The sequence below is a fragment of the Camelus ferus genome, chromosome 10, assembly GCF_009834535.1.
Source record: "Camelus ferus isolate YT-003-E chromosome 10, BCGSAC_Cfer_1.0, whole genome shotgun sequence".
Taxonomy (NCBI): domain Eukaryota; kingdom Metazoa; phylum Chordata; class Mammalia; order Artiodactyla; family Camelidae; genus Camelus; species Camelus ferus.
Genome location: NC_045705.1, coordinates 4,357,026 through 4,381,915, shown reverse-complemented (window position 1 = coordinate 4,381,915; position 24,890 = coordinate 4,357,026). Strand labels below are relative to the sequence as shown.

General features: G+C 41.3%; 1 protein-coding gene across 6 annotated transcripts in view; it reads left to right on the top strand.

Annotated features, from left to right (window-relative positions):
• The window catches only part of ARHGAP42 (Rho GTPase activating protein 42), a 269,930-nt gene that overhangs the window by 200,047 nt on the left and 44,993 nt on the right, over positions 1 to 24,890 (top strand). For all 6 annotated transcript variants that reach the window (XR_004323064.1, XM_032488279.1, XM_006186189.3 and 3 more), the window contains 5 exons: positions 6,284 to 6,394; positions 15,350 to 15,454; positions 17,155 to 17,284; positions 22,805 to 22,905; positions 24,620 to 24,729. Coding sequence is in view for 5 of the 6 variants with exons in the window: in XM_032488279.1 (XP_032344170.1) it covers positions 6,284 to 6,394; positions 15,350 to 15,454; positions 17,155 to 17,284; positions 22,805 to 22,905; positions 24,620 to 24,729 (557 nt within the window). In the remaining variant the exon portion in view is untranslated. The remainder of the gene's footprint in view (positions 1 to 6,283; positions 6,395 to 15,349; positions 15,455 to 17,154; positions 17,285 to 22,804; positions 22,906 to 24,619; positions 24,730 to 24,890) is intronic.

Here is a 24,890-nt window from a genome sequence, read left to right as displayed (position 1 = left end):
TTAAAATCTCATGTTATGTCAATTTTCCTAAAGGACACATCAACAGAAATAGTTTACTAATGTGTACAGAGTATTAATGTAAGGAATCCATTTCTTCCTTTTTTCTGGACATACGTTCTTCTCATTGGTCGTCTTTTAACTATGATTAGTCAGATCAAGTAGTCCTTTTACTAAAGAATATTGCAGTCCCCTTTCTTGCGATGAGATATGTTTAAAAATAAAAAATAAAAAGGGACTCTCTCGTCTTTCACTTTGGCAGCAGGAAAGTCTCACACCACCACCCACAGCTTCCCCCACCGAAGCAGGCTGTGCGTCAGGCTAGTTCACCTGCAGCTCGTCACTGCGCTCCAGACCCTCCTAGGGAGTCTTGTCCCTGCTGAGCATCCTCTAGTCCCCTTCTCTCTGTCCTTCTGGGAATTGCAGGGAGCACCTCTTTCAGATGCTCCATCTTGATCCACTAGCAAAGCCACCCCCCTTCCTGAACCACTTTTCAAGTTGAGCCTGGCCCTCGCTCTCCTCGCTCCTCACTTCTCTGACCTCCGTGTTCAGCCTTGCTTGATGAGTTGGGGTTCAAATGCAGTGGAACTGTAGTCACAAAGGCACGGGGAGGTTATTTTTCATTTCTGATTCCTTTTTTCTGTACTCTGGTGTTCCCCGGGAGGGAATTGAATTTCTTCCCTTGAAAATGTTTAATGTTGGGAAGTTTTGTGAGTTCACCATGTGTTCATTATAACCAATGTCTTGCTATTGACACCTGCTGTTAAAATCGGATGATTGAATATACAGTTGGGTACCTGTGGAAAGGTTTTGTGGCTGAGTGAAGTGGAGAAAAATCTGTTATTAAGGAAAAATTATATTTTTAATATTCATGGGCATATTTAATCTTGCGAAGTAACTATGCTGCTTAATATTATGCTCACATATTCCAAACTGCTTGAATGTTCACAGATCTCCTTAAACATTGCAGGAGAGTAAACCTAAGAGAGAATGCAGTATGTAGATGAAGTCATGTGTAGAAAACGCTTCCCTCATTATCGCCAGGACATCATCCTCTGCTGGGCCAAGGGCCACAGCCCAGTGGCTTTTTAAAAATTGACTGCCTCCGAATCCAGGGTGGCTTTGAGCCTCTGAAGGGCTGTAAGTTCATCAGGTTCTTGGTGAATATGAGAGGCCGCCGTCAGACAAGACATTGCTTAAATCATGAAGCAAATGCTAACTTTATCAAAATTTTTAAAGCCCTCTAGAGGGTAAGCTTTACTTTTCCCTGACAGCCTAGCTCAGTCCTTAATACAGTTCGTGGCCCTCAGTCCCTTAGACTTATATCCGTTCTGGTTCTGTATTTAGTTGGAGTCTAGAAAAAGCTATTAATATGGTTAGTAACATCCTCTGTTTGCCCCACTCCACTCACACACACGCGCGCGCGCTTTTTTTTTTTCCAGAAAGCACAGTCCACAATTAAATACAACACAAATATTGTGCAAAGCAGCAACTTAAAACACATAATGTAGACAAGGAAACACGTAGCTTGTCTTTGCCCCCCACTCTATCCTTCCAGGAATCAAACCGGTTATAGGGCGATGCTGCCACACGTGTGCTTAATCCTGTAACGTGGCATTAAAAGTCACCTGTTCCTTCCAGAGCAGCTCTGGTCCGACCTCCTGTCAGCACCAAGCTCATTGACTTGACTTGTTCTCTGAAAGACCCCTCTGTGTGTTCTCGCCGCCACAGCGGACTCCTTGTTCATTTTGTTCCTGGAAAATAAGTGAATGCCCGTCACCAGGGTTGAATTCAGGGTCAGATTGTGTGGATAAAGCTCCAGGGCTCAATCAGACGGATCATGGGAGTAAACAGAATGGGAAACAGACTTGTCAAAATTACAGGCTTTTCAGTAGAAAAGAAGTAATATTTGATATGTGAATGGATAATATCTTTTTAAGCATAAAATAAGAGAAAGAGATCGTAAAGGAAATGTAGAAAGACCAGAATGAGAGAAAGTATTCTGTCTATTTCAAAAGATTTTAAATAAATGAAAAGGCAAAGTGTTGGGGAATTTATACAACATATGACACAGAGTATCCATATCTTATATACAAGATGGGTTTGCAGATCAGTGTGAAAAAGATAAAAACTTCAGTGGAAAAAATGGGGTAAAAATATGAAAGGGCATTTCATCAAAGAAGAAAAATAAACCATAATAAATACTGTTCCAATGTCACATGTGTTAAAAATGCAGTTTAATAATAGCAGGATATTAATTTATTGAAAGATTATAACCATTGTTAGTGAAGGTGTAAGAAACAGCACACATTTGCTTTTCCAGTAAGAATATGAAATCACTCAATCATTTTTGAGGTGAATTTGATATCATAGTTCAGTCAACCTTACACGTGCAAGATAGTTGAAATGATTTCTATTGACAGGAATTTCTCCAGAAGAAGTGATCAGAAATGAGCCTAAAAATGAATTGTATAAATATATTGGTCCCAGAGTTATTCACAATGCAAATTTTAGAAACATCTAAAAAGGCACAAAAGATTGATTGGGGTAAATAGACAAACAGGGCTGGCCAAAATCGAAATTGATATGGCTGCAACAAGTTTTACTAGGAAAATCATTTAAAGACATTGGGAAATGTTTATTATCCTTAAGGGGGAGGGGGACCAGGGTTTAAACCAGAATGTACCCTATTATTCAGGGTTTTTAAAGCAAGTGTGCGTGTGTGTGTGTGTGTGTGTGTGTGTGTGTGCGCGTGCGCGCGCGCTACACATCAAAATATTAATGGTAGGTTTGTAATTTTCATCATCTTTACATTTCCCTGTTATAATAATGAGCAGTGGATAAGCTTACAGTAATGAATTTGTATCGCTTTTATTATTAAGGGAAAAAGTAAAGGGGAAAGTTTTCCAGGTTTTAGGAACCCAGATTTTGAGTTTCTGCCTGTCACTTAATATGCTTTCAGCAGGTTCTCTTCTCCCCACCTCCTGAGTGAAGGGAATCCCTTAGATTCTGCCCTTAAAGCGCTATTCTTATCCTGCCCTAGGGTCCCTGACAGCTCTTCTCCTTCCCCACTGTCTGCAACATCTTACTGTCTCCCACCGTCACCCTAAGCCACCTTTGCACTGTCCACCGACCAGTTACCAGGACTTCAGACCACGACTTCTTAGTGACACATGTGAAATCTCACACATCGCCATCTTCTCACATTTGCTTCGGCTTCTCATTTCTTTAATTCTGCTAATGCTGGTATCATTTCTTGCATCAAAATTAATTATCTTTGACTTGATTTTGTTCCCCCTTGCTTCTCATGCCCACATCCTTCAACCCCTCTTACTGGGATCTACCAAACCCCTTGCCTCTATCAAATAAGAAGTCTTAAATTCACACGCAGCCAGCTCCACCGTTTAATCCATATATCCTGCCGTGTCCTCACTTTAATCTTGAAGTTCAGCTTTGATCTGGTCCTCACTTCCCTCCAGCTTTTGCAAGGTCTGTAGGATGACATTTACACTCTTTCTCTCTCTCTCTGCCTTGGCTCTCATTTCTGACTCTGAAATGAAACTTTTCGATCTACCAAGACAGAACTTCTTCTGGCTCCACTCCCTCTCTAAAACTTCTCCATTTATCTCCCCCTACTCCAGAATCCAGCTTTAATCCCTCCTCCTCTGGGAATGATTCACCAACTATCACCTGAGGCTCTTCCCTCTATTTTACTATTTTTTCCCTCCATTTTACATTGTAGCTGGGGAGGGGTGTAGGTTCCTGCAGAACCGTGTGGTTTTCTTATGTGATTAACTTAGTTTCTTACTAGGATGACTTTGCTACTCAAACAACAGTTTATACCTGTAATTCTAGCACAATTACTATTCCCTTTTTGTTTTTTTTTTTAATTTGAAGAGTAAGTTCCATAGTTACCCTACTTCTCCAGCACAAAATACTTGACAGCAATTGCCAGTGGGCATATAGGCAAGTGTCTGCTAGTGAACCACACACTGTGAGCTTAGCGCTAAAGGGATTCATCTCCGGTAAAAGAATGTCTGTCTACGTCTTGTATTGGAAAAGGATTAAGCTGTTGCATTCTTTTAGCACTGTGAGTTCTGCATGACCTTTCAAAGCCGATTCTGTATATTGAATTTGGTTGTCTAGATTGGGGGTGATGAAAGATACCTCTAACTGGCAGATGGCAAGAGTCCTTATTTCTCATCTGTCGTTCTTTGCCACCCCCTGTCCCTTGCATGCGATGGGATTGTGCATGGCAGATAATTATGTCAGAGGCTGCCAAGGCCACCCCCAGGATTGGTGATTTGCTCGGAGGACCCACAGCCAGGATTTATCACAGTAAAAAGACATAAAGGAACATCAGCAAAGGATGCATGGGGTGAATTCTGGGGAAAAGCCGGCACAAACTTCTGAGAATCCTCTCCCAGGGGAGACACACAGGACTTAATCCCCAGGAGCGAGTTGTGACAATATGTGTGAAATGTTTACTAAACATTCATAGACTGAGTGCCCATGGTTTCTACTGGGGGCTGGTTGCATAGGCACCCTCTACTCGTCATGTGCCCAAATTCCAGACTCCCAGAAAGAAAGCGGGTGTTCAAATGAACCATGTTGTTTGCACAGACGGTTTCGGCATAGGGAGCTGCTCTCACCAGTTAGGTTCATTTTAGGCTCGAAAGGTATCTCAGCTTTCTGGTTTGTTCCCATGTGCCAGTTGACACAGTGACTTTATCTTTTAAAGTAAATGAAAGCTTCAGAAATAACTTGTGGAACAGACTGTTGCCTCTGAGGCTGAAAATATTCTTGCATCCTTTACACCCAGGGCTGTACTGGAGCTTTCTCTTGGAGAGCCCACTTTTCTCATTTCTTTCTCATCCCTCATTCAGTGATGTTGGGTTTGTGGTTTGGAACTGGCTATTTGGGGAATATTTATATCACAGAAAGCAGCAAATACTGCAGATCAGGCTCCCCCCGTCCATGAGAGAGCCAACTGTTAAAAACATTTTTTAGCAGACTACCTCCGTACCATGTGTTCTATAAATAGTGTGTTCCTCTCAGCAGTGGTAAAAAGGAAATATATATGATTTGCGTGGAATACTGACTGTGGGTGCTGAGAAGCTTCTGGTCCGAATTTCCTACCTGGTCCAATTTAAATGTGCTTCTCATATATTAGTTTAGAAACTTGGAATTCTCAAGTTTGAAAATCCCTCGTGAGTTGCTCATAATATTGGGCTATTTTAAATTGTATAAATAATTGCATAGTAAGTCGTAAGTATATGTAATTATTTTTAAAGGTCTTTCTTTCAAATGAAGTTTTACGATGCTGTGAAGTCCAACCCAGCAAACCTCATTTTATCTTTTTTTTTTTTTAAGCTTTTGTTTGCTAAATTATCGTTGTAAAATGGCTGCAAAGCAGTGTTCTGTTCCCAAATTGTTGTTGGCATATACTTAGTATTCTGGAGAGCCCATTCTTTTCATCTGCTTTTAGTAATCTCAGCCGGCAGTGAGGAGTGTGACGCTGGACAAAAAAAGTAAAATCACGTCTCCCTGCTCTGAACCAAAATCAGCTTTAAAGACAGCATCCGAGGCCGATGGTGGGCAGGGAGGAGGGACGAGAGCGCGCCTGGCGTTGATGCAGCAGGATTCCGTGGTTAGAACCTCTGCATTCGGGCGGCTCTGGTACCAGTAGTGTTGTAAGCCACCTTATGCTGTGGCCCCACTGCTTAATATTCTCAAATGATTCTCCCTCAGTTAGAATCTAAGCGTTACGCAGTTTTCAAGATCTTTGATAATGTGATTCCAACCTTGCTTCTCTCTCCTTAACCTCCACTTACTCTGAAGCCAGACTCTGTCACTCTTTCATGCCTCTTTTTCACGGGAGTGACTCCTTTCTTATCTTTGACCATACATAGCCAGTTACTCATCTTAAGGTTCAACTTCCCCAGAATTTAGTCTCTTTTTCTGTGATCCCATAGATTTTCATATATACTTATAGACCCTTATTATAATAATTTTTAATGTAATGAGTGTTGTATGCTTACTACGTGTATGTGTATGTGTTTTTCTTCTTCCCACTCCGTACATAATAAGCTCTTGTGGGCAGAGTCTGTGTTTTCCTAGTCCCTGTATTCCCAAGACATAGTAATTGCTATAGGCAACCTTTTTTTTTGATAGAACTTCATTTTGCAAGAAGGTTTCAGAGTAGAACAGGGTTTGAGCCCCTCTCTAACACAGAAGCTTCAGTAGCCACCCCTTGTGGCCTGATTTGCCTTTCTGTGCTGTTTAGGCGGATACGCAGATTGACCGAGAGCATCAGAACTTCTACGAAGCATCGCTCGAGTATGTCTTCAAAATTCAAGAGGTTCAGGAAAAAAAGAAGTTTGAATTCGTTGAGCCGGTAAGACTCGTTTTGCCTGTAAAATCGGTGGGTTACAGCACCTCTTGTGGAGCAAAATTTGCAGTGTTTTTCTGTTGAGAATTATGACTTTTTTAAAAAATGAAAGGAGAGAGGGGTGGGGGAGGGTGAGTAGGTGGAGCACAGATCACCTCAGGGCGGTGAAACTAATGGTGGCTACACGCCATTGTCCTCACACATTCGTCAAAACCCATAGAATGCGCGGCTCCAGGAGTAAACGCTAATCTAACTGAATTTTAACGATGTGTCAGTATCGAGTTATCATCTGTAACAACGGTATCACACTAACGCAAGATGTTAGTTAACGGGAAACGGGGGGGGGGGGGGGTAGGAGCGAAGGGGCTGGGTGTGGACGCTGTCATTTCTGCTCGGTTCTTCTGTAAACCTCAACCTGCTCTGAAAAATAGGCCTGTTGATTAAAAAACCTAAATTTAAAAATAAAAGCGTGTTTATTACGTACACCTAAGGGGCTACACCTCACCACTAAGGTGATTCATTTACCAAACCTTTAGTTGAAGGAAGAAAGGCTAAGGCTGCATTTCTTCCATTGTTCCACCCCGCTTCCTTGCGAGGCTGGGACCTGCCTGACTTTCCAATGAAGTCATTTGTTTTCCCAAGTCAGGGTAAAAAGTAATGGATTCCCTAATGTAAACTGCATTACAGAAAAGAACAGGTGGTTGGCTGGTCTTTATAAGCTTACTTCGTTTTCTTAGCATTTTTTTCCCCGAGTGCTACCCTGAGACGTTACAGGTTTGCCCTGACTGGGCATCTCCGTGAGGTATCCTCTGTGATGAGCAAGGGCAAGTCCGTAGTCAGGACAATCTTGTTCACCTGTGGTGCTGAGTTCCCGTGCGCTGACAGGGTAAGCGACAGTAAAACACACGAGTAATCAAATACACCACTCAAGCCATACTGTTCTTCCTGTGCCAGTTTATTAAGAATCTATTTATAATGGGAAATAAAATACCCTATTCCTATTTAGTGGAGGTGATGGGGAGAAGGGAAGATACATTTTAAAATATATTTGAACAGGTCATCTCCTTATGAAAACCCATCAGTGGTTCCCTGAAGATGACGGGAGACTGAGACAGAGCCGAGGCTGGGAAGAGCTACCAGCCCCTGCCTGGCCCGCGGCCCCTCTGCTTGGCTCCTTTCCCTCTCGCTGGAGCCACCTGACTCTCTCCTGGGCACTTGGCAAGCTTCTAAGCCGAGCCCTCCAGCTAGAAGGATTTAAGGAGCTGGAGGCCACACCGCAGGCTCAGGGATCTTGTACCCTCTGTTCGAGATGACAGTCTTGACTCAGGGCTCTGTTTGCCAAACAGCGAAGTCCTTCAACCCCTAAAGATGAATTGATAACCTCTTACTTAGCTGATGCTTTCTTAGGGGGCTTTCTGAAACTCATCTGGGGTTCATGGACCACAGCTCAGCCCAGCAACCCCTCTTCAAGGAAGATGACTGAGACTTAAAACCCCTACTTCCCTGGTCGTGGGGAAAGTCCTGCCTCTGACTCCTGTCGTGGTTTTCAGGCCTCTCTCCGTGCAGCAAGCTTTCTCCTTACAGCCTGCCCCCTGGAATTTCTGGCTTTTAGCTCTTGGTCAGAGTATCCATCGCTTCCAACTCGGATGGTTTTCCTACATACGACTTCCTTATCCGTTCCCCTTCCCTTCGGAGGCTGTGCTCACCTGCTGGGCAGCTCTTCCTCGCATCTGGGATGGTCCTTGCGCACCTGTGGCACCTCTCTCTCACCTGGAGAGGCATGCAGGCAGCCTGTTTCCCCATCTAAGCCTTTTTTTATAGCCCATCCTGTCTGGGAACAGTGCACTAGACCGTTCTGTAAGATGGCATCAGGTATGTAAGGAAAAGGCTGTAAAACTGTTGGCTCACAGGTGACTGAAGGAATGATAAGAATTTATGAATTCCTGTGATAATATGGGTAGAAAAGTGAAAACTACCCTTCACTTGAAGTGTATTTTCTTCCTTCCCTCTACCGTCTCCCAAACTGGGATGGTCTGATAAATCTTCTCTAATACATGCCTTTCTGGTGACACCACGATCAAGGTCGATGTTAAATTTGTCCTTCTTCCAAAATATTTTCCTGGCTGCTGTATTTTTCCTATTAGAGCGTCTGGCCAAACCAAATAGCACTGTCAGTTTAGTCTCGTTCTCATTTCCAGCCGCAAAGTCTCATCCGTGCGGTTTTACTTAACTTCCACCCCAGTGATGAGAAGGGTAGAAATGGGAGCAATGAAACACGGGCGTGCTGCTCTGTAGGTTAAGCGCTTGCAAATTAATTTGGAGGAAAAAAGCTTTTAAAATTTGAAAACCAAAGCTCCCAGGAGCTATAAACATAAAAACACACAAGGATATTTTAATATCTTTCCAGTTTTTTTCCTGCAGAAATCCAATTCTTGTTGCATTCCTGTTTCGTATTGCAGAAATGGAGCAGTCTATTCTGGTTTAGCTGAGATTTATTTAACAAAGAAGCATTGGGGTAAAGCAAAATATCTTAGGGGTGCAACTCATCTCATACGGATGGTAAGATATCAAGTAGGAAATATAAGTAGTCCTGGAGATTCCCAGTAAATGACATTCTTTATGATGATCATTTGAGGTAATTTTACATTGTTTCAGTCAATGTCAAGATCCTACTACAGTTGATCTTTGAACAACATGGATTTGAACTGTGTGGGTCCCATTTACATGTGGATGTTTTTCAGTAAATACTAAGTCCACTGGTAGATTGAATCCATAAATGCAGAACCTCGGATACCAAGGCTGGACTGTAAATGTTTCAATGGGTGGTGTGTGTGTGTGTGTGTGTGTAGGTATTCGGCGTTCTTAACTCCTGAGTTGTTGAAGGGTCACCTGTACTTGTGATAAAACTTCTGCAGATTATTCAGGCGGTATTAGGAATAAATGTTCTTAGAGTGTCATTATTCAAGGAGAAGCTGGGTCTAATACGTGGTAAAAGAGAGGGTTTTTTTTTTTTTTTTATAAATAATGTTATTATTATTTAGAATATACAGAAAGCCAGCCTTTTAAGACCCGTTTCTCCATTTGCTATGATTTTAATGGCCTTTTCCCCCTGTTTACCACATTCTACATAGACAGTGATGGCAGCTAACTTGTGATCGCTAGCCCTGTGTGTGCTCTCCAGCGTGGTAGCAACTACTTGTGTGTGACTGTCAGACCCTTCAGATGAGACAAGTCTAGATTCAGATGTATGTAAGTGTAAATATGTACAAGATTGCAGAGAATTGGCACCAAAAAAGCATGTGAAATATCCCATTAAAACCTCTTTTATGTTGATTACATGTTGACATGATAATCTTCTGAATATATTATGTCAAATAAAATGTTAAATTTCACTTGGTTTACATTTTTGTCCCATGTGACTGCTAGAAGATGTAAAATTCCACGTTGGTTTGCGTTTGTGGTTCACGGTGTGTTTCTGTCCGGCAGTGCTAGCTTGCATCCTTTCAGATTTGCCAACAAGATACGTGAGTTCAGGTCTGTAATGGAGAAAAAGAGATCAGAGAGGCAGAAACGGCATCTCCTGATTCTTGACTGTGAGATCCTCTTACCTCTCAGAGTTGCCCGGAGCTTATGAGAATTTTCAGGGACTGGGAGAAAAAGCTTGAGAAGTAGCTGAGGGTGAACGGCTTCCTCAGATTTGAGCCCCATTGTGTCAGAAGTCAGTTATGGTACATGAAAGTTTGTGGCTCAGAAAACCAAAGAATCTTTTTTATGCATTCACTCCCTTATGGTTCATTCAGGTACACTTTGTGTACATTTTGATGACATCCTTTGAACATGCTTAGTTGGAACTACTGTTTTGCGAGCAACTGCGATGTGTCCTGTGTTTTCTGTGTTCTCTCACGTGAACCCTACCACGGCTTTATTACTGGTAGTTATTACCCTTCCAGATGAGGACCTTAAGTCACAGAGAGATTATTAGTTGCCTGAGGTCACAAACCTAAGGAGGGGGAGAGTCAGGAATCCAGAACCCGGGTCTGAAGTCGCTGTTTCATACCACCTACTGCCTTGATGACTGCTGGCTTACAAAAATTCGTTCTTCTTACTACTTGCTCCGACCAAATAAAATGGATGACCCTAGCAAATTTTAATTCTTTAAAATTAGAAGAAGAAAATAAGAGAGTGACCTCTACCTGGGTAAAGGTAATCAGGTCAGTGCACGTATCTGTCCATTCATTCATCTGCTCTCCCATCCATCTTTCTCTTCCTGTCTTCCCATGTAGAGACAGAAGTATAATGGCTGAGTGGCAATAAGATGGAATCTGGCTCCAGTCTTAAAGCTGTGTAGATTTGGCCTGCTTTTCAAATTCCGTGTGCTTGAGATTTTTATCTGTCAGTTGGGTATAAAAATTGTATGCAGTTCCCAGGATCCTGGTGAGGCTCAGCCCATGCGGGTGATGCGCAGAGAAAGTGCCTGGTTTGTCATTAGCATCAGCTGGGCACCAGCTACTGTGAGCTCTCACGTGGGCTGTTAGCACTAGATATGACGTTTATTAGTATGGCTTCAAAGCCAGACACTAGCGTTTTCAAAAACACATTTTCAGTTTTAACGTGCTTCAAAAATATACACTTAAATTCTCTAGGAACGTTTTTATATTAGAGTATTACATTTTTCATATTTTAATCTTCTCATGTTATATTTACAATTAATATAAAAATGAAAATAAACTATTACATATAAACGTAAAGCACACTGCTTTTCATACCGTTCTCTTAGTCTGCTAAGTTTAATTTTAAATCATTTTCAGAAGAAAATTTGAGGTAAGGCTCTTTAGCTTACTGTATAATGAAGGACATGAAAAGAGCTTTTTTTTTTTTTTTTTTTTTTTGCATTCTCCAAAGCAGTTTGAATCATTTCAAGACTGAACAACAGCTACTTACTAAGTTAAAAAAGTCGCTCAGGCAGCGTATAGTCCTTCAGGTCTTGACAGTTAAAGCTTTTTGTGCCCTTTCTCAACTTTGTTGGTTAGCTCTAACATAGAAAATTTAATTTAGGGTAAATTCAAGTGGAAAAATAAGACCATGTCATTTTTTTTTTAAATGTATTACTAAAGGTTAACTTTCTATCCTGCTGAAAACCAAAGTGCAATCATTCTATAAAAATGAAACTGTGATGCTCTGCTCAGGTTGCATATTTTTAAATAAAAACTATGTTGGCCTTTGATTTAGTTTGAGATACTGCTGTTGAGAATCTGAACCTTGCAGCAGCAGTTAGATGAGGAGTAGAATCGTGGACAAGTAAGAAGAACGCGTTTTGTCTGTTTGGCTGCCTCGTCCCCTCACACGTCACCTTAGAAACGCATCATGTCAAGGCCTGGTCTAAAGGTAGCGTCTGCTGGACCTCATCACCTCGGCGGCCACGTGACCCTCCTCGTTCCCAGTTTAGTTGAAAGGACAAGCTGACTGTTCCTCATTGCCTTGTTCATTTACCACAGAAGTGTACCTCTGGCCACTTTGTCTGAATTCCATCCCCTGGAAATCTTAGAAATCCACCTTCAGGAACTCTGAGGAGTCTTCACTGCTGATGCAGTTAATAGCCAGGCTTCAAAAGCTTTGGCTTTTTACATTAGTTGACTCTGTGTTCTTCTCTGTTCATTCATCCATTCTTCGTTCAGCATCCTCTTTTAAAAGTTGTCCCCCCAGGCTGCAGTTGACTGACCACTTTCCATCCTTGGCTCTCTCCTTTTCTTGGTTTTCTCATTTATTGGGTTAGATTTTGATACTTTTCCATTCCCATTCAGTAAACTCTGAACCTCTAGGCATCAGACTGAAAGCACTCGTGGCCGTCCCGAGGCTCCCCTCGGAGGCGTTTCTCCCTGCTTCCTCCAAGGAAGGGAGCGCGGACTGCAGGGTGTGGTCTGGCTGCCTGTACAGGCTGAAAACTGATGGTGCCTTTAGCCCACATCTCCAGTCTTCTTAGAAATTTCAGTGGCCAAACATAGACGTCTACATAGGATTTTGACCTTTTTTAGTGCATTATGATGCTCTGTGTATGGGAAGTTTTTTTTTTCGTTTTTAAATAGGCTTTTGGGGATGTAATGCACGTACCATTCAGTTTATGCAGTTTTAGCTGGCTTTTGTCTGTGGGAAAGTTGGTGTCCAGCTCCATCTCTCACGTGGCTATCCAGTGGTCCAAGAATCATTTGCTGAAAAGGCTGTTCTTTACCTATTACTCGGCACCCTTGTTGAAAATAAACTCATTTATAGGTGCATGATTTATTTCTAGACTCTCAGCTCCCTTCCACCGATGCATAGGTTTATTTGTGCCAGGGTCCCGCTGTGCTGATTGCCCCAGCTGTTCTGCTCAGGTTGGGCAACGGTCATCTGGAATCGCTGGACTTGCTCCAGATTGCTCTGGAGTTCTTCCCCTCACCCCCTGCTACCCCTAAACCCCCTTTTCACTCTTCTCTGCCCTTCACAGTATCCCTGGTCACTGTGGGCCCTGAAGGCTTGAAACCTGGTGATCAGTGGGCTGGGAAATTATGAATAGTTGTCCCTCTGCTGACTTGTAATGGGTTTTGCTAAATGATTATTTATCTGTGTAAGTGTGGTGTCAATTTTTACATTTGGTCAGGTTGTCGGAGTGGCAAAGTCATTTGATTCTAAGACCCTTGGGAATAACAAAGCGCTGTATGAGTTTTCCTGATGATAAAAGTGACTTTCTTAATAATAAAACCTAATCTATCCAGTAGTTTGTAGTTATTGTTACTATTTTAAAAGTCAGGTTTACTCGAAGGTAAGCCGAGACAGTAGACTTTTCCCCACCACTCCACCCACTCAGGCAGATTGAGCAAAGAATGTGGCACGGGGGAAATGCAGTTCTTAAAAGATTTTCAGGCTTGAAAGTTAAGGCTTGAAAATTAAGTTCCCTTGATTGAGCATCCTATATTTGTTGAGGCGAAAATGGACTAGAAACGTTGAACGTTGCTGCCATCTAGAGGCAGTTATTTCATAGTGCTGTCTTCATTAAACTTTCCCAAATGCCGCTTCTGGAGTAGATACGGAACAAGAGCAAAAGGTGGTGCTTGTTTGTATATAGTTTTTTGTACCTCCCAAAGAATTGTACTTCCCTAGTGGTGCCCAGCCTGCAGTGTGAGATTAAAACCTACTTGTTTGCTACTAAACAAATGTGAATTCTGCTAGAAGTTGCCAATAGGAGATGCATCTCAGGGAATCGGGTGTTTTATAGGAATGTTTATTACAGATGTTCTTAAAGTGTCTTCTTTATAAGTTAAATTCATTGTACTTAGCATGATATTAGCATCTTTCTTTCATGGCATCCAGTTCCTAATGAGAGACAGTTTAATTGTGGAATAATTATAGACATTAGAACATGAAACAATGCTCTTCCTAACAGCTTCATAAACTATTCTTCAGGTATGTAGAAGGCTACTGTTGCTTAAATCCTTCAAAAGTGTTTTCTTATTTTGTCTCTAAAATCCTCCAAATCTACATATCCAAGCCTCAGTTAATTCATGGTATTTTTAATCCTGTTTTAAGATACAGTTCTTTTTAATTGGGCCACAATATATGCAGACTGCGTATCCTAAATTCTTGGATGATTTAACAAATGCAGCGTCCGTTTAGTAAAGTGTAAGCTATTGAGTAGTTTTGATAATAATGATCAGTTGATATAAAATTGACAGTGTAAAATCATTCTAAAATTTGCAAGCGATACATTTTGGCACATTATCAGGACCGGCTGAACAAGAGAAGGAAATTCTTTAGAATATAACAGCAGAAAACCAATTTGAAAGTGTATGCTTCCCGAAATGAACATTGTTTTGCAAGAAGTAGACTTTAGGAAGAAAAGCATTAGGTCATTGTTTTCAGGTAGAACCAGTATTTATCTGTTGGAAATTATAACACACATACCAACTGGTCCTTAGCTGAACCCTCCTCCTTCCCCAGACACAGGAAATGACGGGATGCTATTCACATATGAAAATGGTTTCAAATTGTGTTTTTTCCTTAACTTTAAAATAATAGTTTACAGACATACTTTGTTTTTTGAATTAGACATTAGCCAATGTCTCAAAAATATTTTCTAACTTTATTATAGGAGGAAGTTGCGAAAGAGATTGAATTGGTGGACATGTCTGTGGAATAAAATCCCAGTGAATTAGATGAAAAAAAATTAAACATTATTTTCCAGTTATAGTTTATTTCATATAAACAACTGTGTTCTGTAACTCCATGGAGAACTGTTCTCACATTGCAAATAAGATCATAAATAATTGCATATGAATTTTGGATTAGAAGGCTGGGGTCATAGAAATTGTGCTTTCCTAAAAAAGATTTTACTCATAACTCTTACATGAAAAATCTGTGTCTAGCTCCAGGTTTTTGTTTACCTTTTCCCTCCGTTTTCAGTTCTCCCCACTACTTACTAAAATGTTGTCAGTTTAATACCCGAATCAGCACTGCCACCTTGTGATGTTTCCCTTAATTTCATCTGACCAAATCCTTATTCCTTCCCTTGGGTACTTCTTATTTCTAACTTGCTGGTTTAGTCTTCTCACATCTGCGCATGTTTTATTACCCTGTTTTGATCAGAAGCTCTTCTAGGGTAGGACCTGCATTACCTTCATCTTTTTCCCCGTTAATTTTCTCTCCTGGAAATTTTGTCAAGGTGTTTGAATATTAGAGTCGTTAACATGACAACCGTCCATGACAGGACTTAAAAATTAAATCACTGCCTACCAATGAGAAAGCAAAAATGAGCTTCCGTGGCTTCTGTTTCATGTGCATGATTCTGGTGCCTACTTGGCTAAGGCGATTCAAAATTTATTAGCTTGAGGGATTCGAATGCAGGATAATTTCTCTCATTTATTACATTTGACGAAGATCTTTTTTGAAAAACGTGTTGTCATGGTTTCTTATTTCTCTCTGTTTTTGCAGCTTTTGTCTTTCCTTCAGGGTCTATTCACTTTTTACCACGAGGGATATGAACTCGCCCAGGAATTTGCACCGTATAAGCAGCAGCTGCAGTACAACTTGCAGAATGTAAGACACCTATCCTCACCGCTGTCCTTCGGAACCGGGGGGGGGGGGTCACAGGGCAGTGAGTTACGGCCCAGCCAAACCTTGGAGTCTTTCAGAAAGTTATCCAAGTACAGTAAAACCTCACTCATTTTGAAAAGCCACTTAATACATTTATTAAAAGTTCTTTTCTAACTGCTGGTTGAAAGTATGCATTCATAATAGCTGCTTGAAAGCTTAAGGGAGAAATTATTTACAAACATTCTGTCTACTTCTATCAAGGTTTATTTTGTGAAGTTGTCTCATCAGTCCTTTGAATATCTGATTGCGTAATTAAACAAATTCTGATTTACAGATTCTGAGTACCAGTTACATTTTACAAAAAGGTTAGCCAGTCCATTTCTGCTTTATCAAATGTGACATATAACAAAATCTCAATTGTTGAGGCTTTTGTGTAAATGTAGTTATTTCTGAAACCCTGACTGTCTCTATAGCTAAAATAATTTGTGAAGGTTTTACTTAATTGTCTATAAAAAGCTTGCCTTTCACTGCTTATCTGATTCTTGCCATTGTAGGGATGTTCAGCAAATAGAACTATGGAATCGGCGTGCCCCGTGAGAAACATGTAATTGGATTTATCCGACTTGCGTTTTGACTTTTAGCTTTTTATTTAACCTAGATTTTTTTAGGAGGATCAATTTTCACAAGCAATTCATTCCGTTGTTTTTCAATATGGAATGCATTTGGGCTTCTTTGGTAAATACTAAAAGGGAAAATTATAAAATCCAAAGTATTTTATGATTTATTTATGTATTAAATGCAATTATAATAAGATTCCTGGGATTTGAGAACAGGAGAGGGGTAAGGAATTGGAAAAAAATATTCTGATCCTTGGGTTTAAAAGAGAAAAATAGCAAAAGTGGCAATCAAGAAAACTTTCCTGACTTACTTTGATATTCAGGTATTTTATTATAGGCCAGAACAAAATCTTAGAGTTGAGTGGTGATGATTTTTATGTTTCCAAATGCATATTTGTTGAGATAATGTGGCTTCAGTGCAGAACTGACTTTCATTGAGAAAAGCCTTATGCTTTCTATGTCTTCCCTTACGTAAACGTGTGAATAAACTATTTCTTACAATGCAAGCAGTTAGAACTCAGGAACTTGTTCATTTTTATGAGTTAATTTCTGCATAGACCTCTTGTAACTATGTCAGAATTTCTGGAAACCAAGCTAAGTGCTGTTTCTTCAAAAACATGTCTGGAATAAAGGTGATGAACTTTTTCCTTGATAAGTGCCACGTATATCAAAAGTATATGAATCTAATTTGTTTTTAATCCCCCCTCAAGAAACTAAGTCCCTGTGTATATGCTTTTTTACCTGAAGTATTATGGAATATAAAACTCTAATTGATACTGCATATTTATAAAGCTGTCATTTGCCCACTAGGTAATAATGTTAGAGGGGGAGGTAGAATGAAGGACATAAACACACACTCACAGATTCAAAGAGAAACATGCAGAAGATCATTCAGAAAGACCTCACTTAAGCAATTCACAATCAGACCATGGAACTCAGCGTAGAGGGTTGTGGATGTTGCGAACAGTCCTGAAAGAACCAAGGTCATCCTTTGCCCCCTCTGCAGTTTTGAAACATTATATTGGTGGTTCCTCAGAACTGGTAGAAAACGATGAATGAAATTGTTGTTGTTCTTATTTACTTAAGACAAGGAATAATTTTGAAAGCACCCGACAAGAGGTGGAGCGGCTGATGCAGAGGATGAAATCTGCCAATCAGGATTACAGGCCACCCAGCCAGTGGACGATGGAAGGCTATCTTTACGTGCAGGAGAAACGTGAGTCCCAAAGACTTAAGTTAACGTCTCTTCTGATAATATTCTGTTTCCGTCAGATGTGACTTGGTTAGTGTTTTTTCCTTCAAGTGGGAAGACTGAAATTCCCCACAATTTTATCACATTTAGTCTGCTCCGCCAGCCACCGCCACCAAAGTGTGGACGTTTTCCCACATTCCACCCCCAGATGCTTTAAGTGGGTATATCACTGAACTTACAGTCTTCACGGATGGTAGCTACAGTAACATGGGTTCAGTTTTAGAATTTAATTGGGATAGCTAATCTCAGTTTAAAGTTTCATAGGAGATTGACAATCAAAGCCTTTGTCAGGAGGAGTCATCTTGGTGACGGTGGTGATGGTTCTCCCCTCTGGCAGCATCATTTCATTTAATTCTGTGCTCCGTCCGTTTTCAGGAGTAAAACTGGCAGTTATACAATGTCAGATTGGCATCCTTTATTTACTTCCTGATGTTGGAAATAAGCATCAGACCTAATAGAGCACTGTTAGAACTGCCTCACTGTAAAAAGGTTGTTCGCACAAAAATTAATAAAAAGCCATTCAGACTTGTAACTGGGGTCCTCTTCTTGTCAACCAGTCTGACTAAATGAGCCCCTATTTCAGACCAGAAGGCCCTAACGCTCCCTCTTACTGTTGGCGGGGTACAAGAACAGTTGCTTTTATTTCCAGTCCATGATGGACCAGTGTCTTTGTAAAACACAAAATCATGTGCTTGGCTTGGCAGTCGTCTCAGATTGCTGTAAAAGTTTTGAAATCATTATTCTCACTTCCTGTACCTTTTCTCATCATTTGGGCCTCGCAGACCACATGGTGTAGCACTGTTCTGAGTCTCCCTACAGTGGGCAGTAGATCAGTGAAACTGTTTTGGTTCTATGATACTAGAGTTAAAGGGTTTGAGACGAGGAAGCTATAGAGATTGGGTTGATTGTGAGCGTTTTTTTGACGTAATGCAACATGATCACTAAAATGCCACTGCGTTTTATATTTGACAGGCCCAGGAGATGCTCATTTGCTTAGCTGTATACAAGCAAATAAGAATTTGATCCCAATAGACTCAGCAAACATTTATTACTGCCTGGCCTGTCTGGTAGAGGGCTGCTGGTTCAGGAAATCCAGTTCCAGGATTTTCTGTCTCATAACTACCTACCTTGACCAGCCTGTTGTTTTCAGATGTTAAAAGGATAAATCTAATGACCCGCCTGTCTAGTCTAAATTAGAGTATAATGAATTAGCTTTCAGCAGAATTTCATGAAAGAGGACCGATTCTTTGGTCACATACGGGGTAGATGGGTTTGACTCAGGGCTATAAGGAAATGTTTGAATACTGGAAAATTGTTTCAGATTTGACAGCCTCAGCGTGAGACGGTGCAGTGAGAAGAGCTCATGTTTCGTGTCAGTAAAGGATATTGCTGAGTGGAAGACTGTGTTGACAGTGAGATCTGTTCAGACCTGCATCTAATGGAAGCACCGTCCTCTTGCCTGAAGATTTTCTTGTTCATTGTGACTCAATAATATTTTGTTTCTCGAGGGTCGCCCCCCCCACCGCAAAGTGTTAACACAGTTGCTAAAATCTGCGTGGGTGTACAGTATCTTGTTCTAAACCAAAAAGCTTTGGATGAGCTAGCAAAATTCAGATCTGTCTTGTTCAGTCCCTACTTGGTAGTCCATCATTGGATGGTGCCATGGTTTGCTTACCCGTTCCTCACTGTTGGACTTTTGGGTCAACCTATAAACATAAACCCTTTAATAATTTGGGGGCTGGATGGCTGGACCAGTTGCAGTGTTTATGCACCTATCTGATGGTGGTATGTTTTGTTCTGAGATATCTGACTTCTCCTCTCAGTCAGTCTGATCTGACCGTGAAGCCCTCTGTGGCACTGACCTTTTCCCTGAGGGTTCCTGTTTCTCTAATTGATAACATCTCTTCTTAGACTACAAAGCTTAGGTAAATCTTTAACTCTGGTGTGTCTCTGTAGCCTGGGTCCAAGTCTGTTCATTTTACCTCCTTGGTGACCTTGGAACCCACACCTTCCCTCCATCTCCACAGCCTCGCAATGGCCTCCTAACTGTTCTCGCTTCACCTCCAGGCTTGTCCACCTCAGTCCACTCTCAGAGAGCTTCCAGCAGCTCCCTCTACAGTTCTTGCTCGGTTGTGCCTCTCCTGTGATGGCCACTGGCCGTGCAGGGCATTCGGGGCTCTCACATTTGGACCCCCCTCTTTTTTTCAGCATCCTCTCTTATCATGTTGCCTTCCCAGTCCCACAACAGTTTCCATCTTGATTTTTCTCAATATCTGCCTGTGTTACCTCTATAGCTTTAGTGAGGTGCACTTGGCATGCAGTAACTTGCAAATTGTTAAAGTGTACAGTTTGATAAATTTTGCCAAATGTGTGTACCTACAAAACCATCACCACTATCAGCATAATGAATGTATTCATCACATTCAAAAGCGTTCTTCTGCCCCATTATACTTCCTTCCTCCTTTCATCCTCAGTTACTGTTCTCCCCTCGCTTAGGGATTTACAAAGAAAAATAAAGAGATTATATGTTGTTGGGATTATTTTTCTATGAGGGACAAGTATTCAGAGCCCTTTCTACTTGGAATCTTCGAGAGCATTTATAGTAAGGAAATCTGACCAGCCCCCTAAGACGTATTGATCGTGCGCTTGCTGTCTGAGTAAGTTCTGTCGGGGACAGAAAATGAGATGAGGAGCGTGGCTTCAGGGTGTTTGTTCTGAGCGGAAAGCTCAGGCAGACGCACACAATTAGCAGCCGGCGATCAATAGTAAATATCAGGGCTGTAAATTGAGTGATAAATGGACATGGATGTAACGGGGACGGCAGCAGACTTATTGCCATTGGGACACAGAGCTCCACTTTATCTGGATTTGTGGGTTTTGTGCTGCCCACCTCTAGGCAGACGTTAAACTGCATTCCAGTGGACTTCAGTTTCACCAGGAAGAGCGTGGGGTCCAGAGTCGGACAGATCTATGTCTGGATTCTGTGCCACCTATTAACGGGGTGATTCTGGGTGAACAGCTTTCTGAGCTCAGTCTCCTCGTTTATAAAAGAGGGGTATTTATACCGATCTCATGATAATGTTGCAAGAATTAGAGGTAATGTGTGTAAAATGTCTCAGTCATCAGTAGTAGTGCTTGATCATGCTATGGTGCTTCCTGGGAGCCCTTACCAGTCTTGCAATTTGTGTTTATCTCATTTAATTCTCAAAACAACTCTTGGGAAACATTATCGCTCTAAAAAGAACGACTCCAGCCCCATGCCCTGTTGAAAAATGTAGTACCATCTGCAGCTTTTAAGCTTTGTTTTCTTCTATGTAAAATGTTCTATGTAATGTCTGACTTTAAAGGTTCCTAGCTAAAGTGCTGGCCCTTAGCAGGTGTTCAGTGAATGTTAACGCCCTCCCATTCCACCACCATCATCTCAGCGACCACAGCTGATTACTGGGAAAGACAATTAAACTTGGCTTCTTTTGCAACTTTAGAGCTGCAATAAATTTTATTTCCCTGGAATTTTTTTTTTCCCCAGGACTTCAGAATTGCCTGCCTAAGTACATCTGCCCTGGGCTGGTGCCAGGCAGCTTTAAAGAAAGCAACATGTGTGCGCAACACACGGAAAGACTAAATGCATGAGGTTCTGAACTCAGGATGGAGGCAGGAAAGAGCATCTCGGGTCTGAAATGTCATCAGAGTGTTGCAGCAGTTTTATTTAAAAATCATAGCTAATATTGCCTCATAAATCGCTTCCTAAGTGGTAAAGTCACTGTGAGGATTTCCATCCAGCCACTTTCCACTAATCAGCTCTAAGCCTTTAAGTATTTTGCACTGCGTGTAACAGAATTACCGACAAGTATTGTTAAGTATTATAGAGTGAAATGGTCCCCAAACAGAATTGAAGTTAATTGCAATAATCCTTGGTGATTACCAAGTATAGAGCTGCACCCCGTAATTTTAAAATCTGGAGTGGTTTAAGTAGAAAGGCTAAACATGACACCAAGGGCACTGTTATTACAGGAAAAAAAAATTCAAATGGCTCATGAAACACTCTTCTCAAGAGTTGCATTTTTCCATTTCAGTTTCTGGCTTTTGGATATATGGTTATAAAACTGAGCCAGCAATGGCATTGTGCACAATTGTGGCTAGAGAGATCCAGGTGTTAAGCAGGATGCAACCCTACCTGGAGACGCTGTATGGGAAAGCAGTTCCGTTTTCAGCCCCCTCAGCCCACTCCGGCATTTGAGTGCAGATGATTGGCTTCCCCATGGGAGAACTGGAGGTCTTCTGCCTTGTTCGGGGCAACGTGGAACTCATTATGCGTCCCTGTGCCGGAAGCAGCAGCATCCAGTTGTTAAGAGTCCTGGAGGACAAGTGATGTGCTGTGGGAAAAGGATGCACAATGTTTACGGGCGGCAGGGAAGAAAGTGAGCATTGTACACATACATCCTTTTAATACAAAGAGTAGAAATTATTTTCATTTTAAGCTGTAGTTTGAATTCACCTTTTTTCAGATTAGTGGTAAAAGAAAATAACTCCATGGTCACTTAAGTCTTAGAGAAAGATGGGTGATTCATTTATTTATCAAATCTTTATTGAGCCATGACTGTATATCTGGCCCTGTTCATCACTTATTCCTGCTCGCAGAGAGCCTTAGCGTCTAATGACAGAGACAAACAAGAAATAGGATAAATTAGTAAAATGTTAGCCATAGCAGTGACAACTGCTGAGAAGAAAGTAGAGCAAGAAAGAGAGATGAGAAATACCAAGGTGGGTGTTGCGATGTCCAATATCTCTACAGAAAACGCCATATTATAAAGGTGACATTTAAGAAAAGACATAAAGTGACAGTGCTAAGTCATGCAGCTATCTGAAGGAAAAGTAGTCCAGTAAGTGCAAATGCCCTGGGGTAGAAATGCATGTGCTGTGCTCAAAGCCTAGCCATGGGACCAGCGTAGCTGGAGGAGAATGTATGAGTCAAAAGGTAGTAAGGTCAGTAATGAGGAGCCAGATCCTGTGGGGTCTTCAGTTTTTATCTGGGGGTAATGTGGGAAATGCTGGACAGTTTTAAACAAAGGGGTGAAATGATCTGGCTAAATTTTTAGCAGGGTTCTTCCGGCAGTTCTGAGAATAGAGGACGAAGCTAGAAGTGAGGAGACCTGTTGTAGTAACTCAGACTATTCTTTCTCTTTCTTCCTACCTCTCTGGGGTACAAGTGTATCACTTTTACAGATGAGATGACTGCAGTTCAGATCTAAAGTAACTCTTGAGTTTACAGAGTGAGTGTCCACACTGCAAATAAAGCTGGATTGTTTGATGGCAGGACACTCTACCCTCCACCACTCTCACACCAGACTGACCTCACTCGCCGTTAACAATCCCAACTTGCACGGTCTATGGAAACACTCATTTGTGTTTCAGAGCACTGAAAACTGTACAAACTTGTTACAAATCATTTACTAACAGTCTGTAATGTTTCTTTCCTTACATTAGGACCACTTGGTTTTACATGGACAAAACATTACTGTACATATGATAAGGGAAGTAAAACATTTACAATGAGTGTTTCAGAAATGAAATCCGGTGGGAAAATGGTGAGTTTTTTTTTTTTTAACTGATCTTGTTGTTTAATTAATGGAAATAAAACAAACAAATAAAAAGTCTTGTGTGCTTGTTTTTCTAATAAACATGCACACGATTTTTAAAAATTGGAAAGTCAAAAAAGTTTCTCTCGCTTTAATGACACTGATGAAAGCGTGGCCGGGATTTTTGTTTGGCCATAGAATGTTTCTAAGCAGCGTTATTAAATGTAGGGACATCTCAGCTGGGGTCCCCCCACATCGCTGGCAGCAGAGTTGTCTGTGCTGCTGGTTGGCCAGCAGCCCGCAGAGGCTTGTCGGCGGCTGGACCAGGCTCAAGGTGTCTGCGTCTTCCTTCCTAGTGGTGCCTTGGAGGTGGGTCTGCCCCCGCGTGCCACTTCCTTTTCTGCACCGTGTACTGTTTTCTGAAATGCTGGCCAACAAAATTACTCACAAGAAAGTGCTTATTTACCCCTAAAGTAAATTCGTCACTGAACGTCTCGCAGGAGTAGCAGACAGTACAGAACAAAGTGTACTTTGTTGGCGGAAGTGCTGCGGAAGGTTTTGAGGCACCTTTATTGCCGTGTAGCGTACAGTCCTTTTGTGAGTTAAGATACGAACATGGCGAACGGCTGAACTTACCAGTTAGATAACTGAGCCATCATCTAAGAATCCTAGAGCTGGGGGTTATTTCAAAGATTATTTTACCCAGATCATGGTGTAGATCATGGCAGAGGTAAATGTTGACCTAACTCAGATGTTCAGGTACATCAGCAGAAACTTAACCGTGCGTGGGCATTCATTAGAGTCTTACTATTCAAACTGAGAGACATAGAGTAAAAGAGAACGTACTAGAGGAAAAGAGACCTTAGATTGCTACCATCATGGGAAAGTATTAATGCTACGATCATGCCTAGATTCTCCTCTAAAGGTTTCATCAGAAAAGAGTTTGTCGGAGGGAGGGTACAGCTCAGTGGTAGAGCGTGTGCTGAGCGTGCACAAGGTCCTGGGTTCAATCCCCAGTGCCTCCATTGAAAAAAAAAGAAGAAGAAGAAAGAAAGAAAAGGTGTTGTCAGTTTTTGTGGCAGTCAAAGTTTTGTTAATAAATGTATGAGATTTGCCATCAAAGATCATGGAATTAAGCAGGCATTAGGTAAATATTCCCCTTTAAACTGACTAGCATCTCAGGTACAGAAGAGAGTTATGAATGAAGCCTGTGCTGGATCCTGTCCAAAGAGGTTCGGTTTTAGTTTTAGTAGCAGAGACCAGCAGTTGGTTACCAGCAGGGGAGTCACGTGCTGTGCGTGATCGTGACAGCGCTATAGCAGGTGGCTCCTACAACTTTCTTATTTTGGTAGCTCTCTTGAGGTTTTGAGGCAGCCAGCATTTAATACTCGACAGCTCTGGTACAAACACACAGACATAGTACAGTACACGGTAACATGATGAGTAGATATGTTGAAGGGCACTGGACAGGCACGGCACAGAATTCTTTGAGTAAAACGTGTATATGTGATTAATAACAAATGGTTTGATGTATTAGTCGGGCAGTTAACATTAGGCATAAGTCTTTGTATTTATAGAAACACTTAAAGGATGTAATTATGATCCTAATATATAAACTGTACTCTAAGTTGGCATTTTAATATGGAAACTTTAGATGCTGTGTTTAATGTATGTTGATTCACCTTGTCGTCGTGTCAGTAATGTGCCCCGTTTCTTGTTTCAGAATGGCCTTGTTACTAGCTCGCCAGAAATGTTTAAATTAAAATCCTGTATCCGACGAAAGACGGATTCAATTGACAAACGATTCTGCTTTGACATAGAAGTAGTTGAAAGGTTTGAACTTTCCACTTTACATTTTTTAATAAGCTAAATTATTTGTTTCTTTCTCTGTACAGATACAAATAGGAAGCAGCCTAAAGTGCTTACTTTTCAGTCTCTCTTTAAAAACCAGTATGCATGTCTGTTTCATTCTTTCACTTGTTTGTTCAACAAAT